Genomic DNA, 7,912 nt, shown 5'->3' with positions numbered 1-7,912 from the left:
CAAGTTGCTCTTTCCTAGCTGCTTTGGCCTACAGATGAAGAACAGCGGGATAAAATCCTGTCTGGGACCAGCTGGGGCAACCGGTTTGTGGGACTGGGATGTAGCATCTGGTTATTTATCAGGGGGGTGGATTTATTTTGGCAAATGTCTCTTTGGCGCTAACTTCTTAGACTTTTCCAGAGCAGCAAGTGGATGTCCACCATTTCCAGCAAAGCACACTGCAGGGCATTTGTGGCTGTACTCCTTCTGGCCAACTTCCACTAGATCGATAGAAGTCAAATGGGGATTAAAATTTGCCAGCAGGCAAAGCGAAATGCTTTCCCAGCTGTAATGGCTGTCATGCACTTGTTTCACAGAGCAAGGGCCTTCAGCACGACATTAATGTCCTCCTCTTCTCTGATCACGGGATGACAGACATCTCGTGGACAGACAAAGTGATTGAGCTGAAAAACTACATCAATATGAGTGACACCATCCAAGTGAAGGACCGAGGTCCTGTTGTGAGCCTCTGGCCAGCTCCAGAGAAGCACATGGAGGTAAGTACAGCTTATTTGTATTTATTTAGTTTTGTGTTACCTTGGATTTTTTATGACAATTCTGTCTTTTGTTTGCTCGTAACATCCAAATTTCATTCTCAGAGATGTGTGTAAAAAATCAGCCTGAGGCTCTCATCGGGGCTCAGACTTGGATCCTATACACTCTTGTAACACTGGTTTCTGAAGAAAAGTCACACCAGGCAAATTCAAAAGCATTAATTTTTACCATTGTTTGGCACAGATACTTTCTTTCAAACCCTGCCACTATGTGCTTCTGGTAAATAGCTATAAGCTTTTATCTCAAAATCCATTTTTAGGATTTTATATATATATTAGTCAATTTATTGACACTCTAGTTGGGATTTCAAATGATCTGGAGGAGGTCAAGCATTCACATTCCAGTAAACTCCCATAGAGTTTGAAGAATTAACTCCATTAGACCAGAAGTACAAAAAATGAATTTCTTACAATATTCTCCTTTCAAGACTTTTGATGAATAAGCATGTTGGATTGAATCAATCATAAAAGACCAAAGCTAGAACTGTAGGATTTTGAGTGACAAAACAATACAGACAAAAATTTGGAAAACACTGGAAAAGAATGAAAATGCAGCATCCATAACTAAAAGACTAGTACATTACAGTTGAACCAGAAACCAATGCTTGAGAAGTCATTATTGCCATCCTCAGAATACAGATGACTGGACGTACAAAATGGGCAGTTCATGCTCCAGGTGAATAATTTTGTTTTCTATATTATATTTTAGCCAGTTCCAGTACATTGTAGCTTGTGCAATTTTTTTGGAAGAGAATATTTTATAATTTTTGCACCCAGACAGTCTCTCCAGGAATTGTATAGCTGTTATATTGTGAACATTTCAAATTAGTGACAGAATTGAAAGTTGTCTTAGAGGCACGTGTAAGAAATTCACTCAAAGTTCCTGCAGAGCATCACAGTGTTTATCTATGCTCTCTTTGGCCTTAACTCAGAAATCCCTATTTTTTGTAGGCCAGACCTTCAAACAAGGGCAGGTATAAGTTGCAACTTCACGCAGATGTGTGGTTTCATCCCACAAAGCTCTTAAGCACATGCTTCTCTCTCATTAAATAGCCCAATATCCCTAAGGAGAATAAAGGACAGTGCCTTGCACCATGGTTTTGTTTTCTTCCTCTAGTTCTTTTTAGGACTTCTTACTGGCGTACTGTTTTTTTAAGCGAAATAAAGTTGATTTTTTGTTTCCCAGTAGCCAGAGTCCTCTATTCTTAATTCAATTTGACGAGCCATGTTTAGGAATTAGATCGTATCATAACCTAGTGGTTATCACCTTTAAGAGTTGTCCTATTCTGAAGTGCCAGAAGTACTGGTGAAACACCAGGGCCACTCTCTGGTCCAGGTCACAGTGGGAGAGTCTGGCTGAGTCATGCCAACGCACCCTGGTGCTGTCCTTATGGTGACTGCCTATCAAGGCAAATCTCTTGGCCGGATCTAGACACATGGGGGACGTAGCTAGAAGGCTAGTGAAGGATCTTTCATTCTTTGCAGAATCAAGCTATTTTTTCCTAAAGATTATTTCTATTTAAGCAAAAGAGCAATATACACTCTGGGGACTTTAATAACTGCCTTCTTTATGACATATGAACATCTTCTTTAGGCATTTAAAATATTTTTTCTGAATAATTGGGGGTTTAACCACATTTGTGTGGTTATATTCCAGACAGTATGATTAATATTAATAAACCACTTGTACAGCATTGTGCAGCTTCAAAGCTGCAGGCTTTGCCTGATTAATCTCATGGCATCTTTATGAGGCAGATAACTAAGCACTATCAATCCCTTTGATAGGGATTGACTGGTTAAGTGTAAGAAACATAGGTGAGGTGACATTAATTGTTCACTCAAGAGCACAAAGAGGGAATGAGTGGCAAAGGCGAAAGGCAATATCCCTTTTCCACATCTGTACCCAGTCCACATGCTGCCTTTGAGCATCTTTCACCACTTAGCTCACTGTCTCCTGTGATGGTTTGGTTTCTGTTGGTCTATCTCTGTAGGCTGATATACTCACATGCATCCATTTGTGAGTGCGTATGTTATAAATATATATAGTACATTAATTCATGTGTTCCTGTGTGTTTATGATCCAAGTTTCCAGAACCTCCTCAGGCACATCAGTGGATTTTGCACAGCCATCATCTTTGGACTGGCAAAGTCCCACTTTGAATGTGCTGATGATTACCCATTAAAGGGGATTAGCCATTTTACAAATTCAAGTGTTTCCATGTACCATAGGTGGGTATATGCTCTTTACAGCCATATGGTGTCCTAACATTTGTTTTCTTGCAGATATATCAAAAATTGAAAGCTGTGGAACACATGGATGTTTATAACGTACAGGACATTCCAGACAGGTTTTTCTACAAAAAAGGAAAATTTGTGTCTCCTCTAACTCTCGTGGCTGAGAAAGGATGGTTCATAGTAGAGGTAAAATACAGAAGCAAAATACTTCTGAATGTGAAAAGATGAAACAGATGAAAACAATAAGAAAAATGTACAATTGTATGCTAGGCATTGAGTTAAAGTGTTACATCATTTACTTGGGCTGACTACAAAACTAATGTCAAATATTGCCGTGTGCCTAAAAGGTTCTAAAGGCATGGCAGCGATGCTGAAGGTAGACAAATTTAAATGGTCAAGACAGTTCTTTTTTCTGTGTTGTCATAAAGCAGAAGGAGTTTTTGTATTTCACATTCCAGTTTTGTTGCTCCACTCCGCCTTCCCCTGCCCATCTATTTTCATCTCAGACACAAAAACATTTCCATTTCAAGACCTTACTATCTCTCCATTCAGAAGTACTTTGTGGCAACTTCTTCTGTTTGGCTTCCCATGCACCAGCCGTTTCTCCCAAGCCCTCCAGTCTCAAGAGGGTCAAACTGGGGGTTTACTCCTCAGAGATACTCAGTGCACTCTGCAAATCTCAGAGCTTCTTAAGTAGAGAATCAATTAGATTTGCACATGAAGAGATTTTTCATGCTAAATTATATTGTTGCTATGTTAGTAATAGTAGTAGTAGTAGCAGCAGCAGCAGTAGTACTTGTATTGCTACAGCTCAGAGAGTGAGGCAACCTACATATCCTCCAAGTAGGTAAATTGAGGAGCAGTACTAAATGATTTGCCCAAGGCCATACATTAAGTCAGAAATTTGGTTCCAGAATCAAGGAGTTCTGTTTTTTTTTATAGTACCCAAGCACAGACATTAGATCACATTGCCTCGCAGATTATTGTAACTCATCCGAGCATCTGCTTTCTTGACCTTCAGACATACCAGGCTTTGCTCAAGACGGTCCACACTGCCACGTTTCTCACTTGCCAACCTGTCTTTAGGATAATAATTTCTGCAGCTGAATAAAAATGCATTTCTTAAAAAGCCCAAATGCTTTTGAGTACAGATGAGTGAGCACCAAGTTTCGGGTTAAAAAAAAAAAAAAAAAGAAAAAATATATAAAAGCTGAAGTCAAGATTCAGCCTCATAAAGTAGAAATTTGAAACATTTTTTCCTGAAATTATTTTTAAAAATTACAACTAAACTCTTTTGTACAGAAGTTCAACACAGAACATTTTTACATATTCTGTAAAAAAAAGCACTTTCAAAAAATCATTGAAACTCTGACAAACCTTAATAACAGTGCAGCAAACAGTGCTGCTATGGTAATTATTTATGTCTCTCTGCCCATTCCTTCCCATTGTTTCTGATTTTCAAGAATGTCCTCTCATTAATGCTGTCAGATTTTCCTTCTCCTCAGTACGTTTTCATTATCTATGAATGGGATGTGAAAATTAAAGTTTCCTGTCATATTTTTAAAGCAATAATTGAGCCTTCTATTATACTGCTTGCCCAAACCACTGAAGAGAGGATGTTTACCTCTTTCCTATCATGCTCACAAGGTTTTTTAACTCTTTGTCGGATAGTGGATAGCTATAATCTGTTTGAAAAAGGGGGGTTTTTTGGAATATTTTTTTTTGAGAGACAAAGGGGATGTATCTGGAAAGTTGGGGTTGTTTTCCAGCGAGGAGCATAGGAACAAAAGCCCATCTACATTTCAGTTAAAGCAGCTCGAGGAGGGATTTCATGTACCTCCAGCAGTATCAAAGCTGGTCTGCTAAAGATTATCTTGTTCCCTCCACATGAGTGAGCGGTCCCCATCCTTTGAGCAGAATTTCCCCCAGCTGCTCTCCCATGTGCAACAACGGCGTTAGTCCCCAGGGCTGTGTGGTCACCCTGTACCCATCCCAGCATACTTTCCCAAGTTTTAGGGAGCAATTGCTGTGCTGCTTCTAAACACATACCTGCAGGGAGAAGTTTGTCATCAGCAATCCCAGCCATGCCTGCTGCAGTCGCCTTTGAGGAGCAGCGCTAGCCCAAGCTTAGACTGAGCATGAAAAATTAACACCTCAGTTGTGAAAGAAAGTAATAGGTTTTTTGACCCAACTAGCAGCAAAAAATAATGGAAATGGCTGTAATTTGACTGCCCATCTAGCTGCAAATAGACATCTCCTAGTGTCTGGGCGGGTGATGGAAAGGCACACCACCTCCTGTGTTTGACATTCCTGGGGAAGCAGCTGAGTCCACGACATCTGACAGGACTGTGGAGAGTTTTGGTTTCAGCAATGTCATGATAGTGCCAAAGGAACATTGCGGATTAGATGTAACTTGGCTTGTCTGGAGCTGATGATAACAAGTGCTGCCCAGGCTGTCTAACAGCGAACAGCCCCATGACAATTCATTCTGGGAACTGCAGAAAGCAGAGCCCCCGTGTAAGGAGGTGCCATGGTAGAAAGAGGGGAAGGAGTCTGTTTTCTCCTTGGCTTGCTCTGAGTGTTGTCAGTGAAATAGATGGGGACAAGGAAAGAGATTTAATTTGTTAGCCTAACTTGTTTAATTATCTGGTATATCTGCTGACTATAACATACAAAGAAACTCAAGGGATACTCCAGGGATTCTGCTGGAAAGCAGTTGGAAGAGCTACACCTCATAGCCATAATCACTGCCATCCTCAGTGTTCCTGCACACAGTCCATTTTTTTCTTGGGCAGAGAAGGAAAACAAAACCAGAGAAAATAAAGATAGAAGGAAAAGGATCCTCAGTCAGCCTGCTTCACCATCTGCAGGGGCTGCAGCAACACTTGCTTGGGGTGGGAATGTGGGAGACTTTGTCAGGGCATCTTCGGTGCTCCTGTGACAGAGAGGGTGAAGCCCAGACCTTGCCGCTTTAGGGAACTGTAGCTCCTTCTCTGTAACGATCGAAGAAATTAATGCCAGGGGTCTAACGAACTGTCAGCTGATGTTCTTTGAGTGAAATTTCTGCCATAGTTTTGGGGATATCTGGAGTGTCACATCTGCTGCTATCCCTAGGGAGCATGGGACAAGAGAAACTCAGGAAGGGGGTTGGTCCAGCATGGTGAGCAGCCCCTGGGGACCGCTGCTCCCGGAGGGGCCGGGAAGTGGCGCTGTTGTAGGTGGTCTGGGAAGAGCTGTTAATATGGAGCGGGAGAAAGCATGGAAGGGATTTAAAAGTATGACTTAAGTGCAACATGGGCAAGGAAAAACAAGAATTACAATGATGGATTATTAAAGCGTGGACACTGAGCAGGGAGAGAAAACTGCGAGCGGTCTATGGTGGCGGAAGGGGCTGAGCACCAACTGCGCTGTGCTGCTGTCTCCCAGAGCAGGGACAAGCTGCCCTTCTGGGAGAACGGGACGGGGTGGAAGGAGGCCTGGCAGAACGGCTGGCACGGCTACGACAATGAGCTCATGGACATGAGAGGCTTCTTCCTCGCGTACGGGCCAGGTACAGTGCCACTGTCCCGACGTCCCGCTCCCCTGGCAACCCCACGGCCCTGCCCCAGCCTCCCTGCAGCCCTGGTGTGTCGGGACCCCGACGTGGCTCTCTGCGACACCCAGCCACTGCAAATAGATGGCAGGATTTCCTCACTATGGCTGGATGCCGAGAAGGTTTCTAGCATTATATCTGTTTTATAGCTGGAGAAACAGGGCAGAGAGACATGAATGGATTTGGTCTCTCTCTCCAACATCCCAGAACAGTAACTCTATTGATTTGCCCTATTTTCCTAATTTTTGCCTAATTTTTGAGTTCTATTTGAAACACAAGGATTCTCTTTTTGTTGGTGGATTTAGAATCACTAGCACAGAGAACTTTCTTTGGGAAGGTTGTAGCATACCTTGCCCACCTGTCTGATGGGAGATGCAAAACCCCCAATTTCCACTTCATCAGTGGAAAACATTGCTGAGCACCAGGCTGCTGCTGCTGCAGACAGGAGCAAGAGCAGAGGAGAATGTGCCATACAATTATTTCATGCTATTAAATCCACCAAGCATACACAGTAAAGTAGCTCCTGCACTTAATAATTTATTTTTTTATTTTTTAGAATAAAATCAGACTAGAAGTAAAAATAATGAATTAAAACATTTACAATGTTTTTGATGAGCTATGCTGCCCCGCAGCACCCCATCTTTCAGGGGCTGAGCTCAAAGCCATACAACACCAACGCCTCTCCTGTTTTCTCTGCAGATTTCCGATCCAACTTCCGAGCGCCTCCCATCAGATCCGTGGATGTTTACAACATCATGTGCAGGCTGGCTGGAATACAGCCGCTGGCCAACAATGGCTCCTCGTCCTATCATGCTCCGAAACACGGCCCCTTTGGCACCGCTCCCCCTGCGTGGCAGCTGCATCCTGGTTCTAGCGCTGCTCTCCCTCTTCGCCCAGCAGATCTCCTTGCTGTGACCCCTGAACAATGTCAGTCAGTGTCACCAGCAAGTCCATCCTTCTCTTTCTGTTTTGTTTGGTTTTGGTTTTGGTTTTTTTTAGTTCTTCATTTGAATAATAACTTTATTAAGAGAGTGCTGCCCCCCACTCCTCCATCGTGCTCCACCAGGCATGAATCTGACCCATCTGCTTTTACAGAGGTTATAACATGAAGCCAGGAAAGTCAGTGTTGCTACTCTGGATTTACAGCGCTGGTAACGAGAGCAGAATCCTGGCCAGCTATTCACAAACTTTTCTGGCAGGTGTACATGAGCCTCAAATGCATCTTACCCCAGCATCTTTAACTGAGAGGCTAATCCTGGCTTCTGGTGCTGAGAAGCTCAGGGGTGGAGATAGACCTCTGTAACCTCTGTACATTTGTGTTCTTTCTGGTTTACTCCTTCATCTCCAGCAGAGCCTCACCTTCTTACAGTGCCAGCCAAGCCCAGTCTGTACCAGCATGTGCTTCAAAAAGCCAAGCTCTTTGCCAAGCCATCGTAATGCCAGGAGAGGTGGATGGGTAGGAGAGCAGTGAGAGCATCCTGCTTCTATCAGC

General features: G+C 43.0%; 1 protein-coding gene across 1 annotated transcript; it reads left to right on the top strand.

The window, feature by feature from the left end:
• Positions 1-325: 325 nt before the first annotated feature.
• On the top strand, positions 326-7,335 carry LOC104470946 (ectonucleotide pyrophosphatase/phosphodiesterase family member 6-like; the record flags this gene model as incomplete). Its single annotated transcript, XM_010086078.1, is given in 5 exon segments — positions 326-536; positions 2,877-3,014; positions 6,255-6,378; positions 7,120-7,225; positions 7,227-7,335. Coding segments are annotated over 5 exon segments (688 nt in total), but the record flags the coding sequence as incomplete, so codon positions are not given.
• Positions 7,336-7,912: the final 577 nt, after the last annotated feature.

The sequence above is a fragment of the Pterocles gutturalis genome, unplaced genomic scaffold (assembly GCF_000699245.1).
Source record: "Pterocles gutturalis isolate BGI_N339 unplaced genomic scaffold, ASM69924v1 scaffold45425, whole genome shotgun sequence".
Taxonomy (NCBI): Eukaryota; Metazoa; Chordata; class Aves; order Pterocliformes; family Pteroclidae; genus Pterocles; species Pterocles gutturalis.
This window is presented reverse-complemented; position numbering and strand designations above follow the sequence as displayed.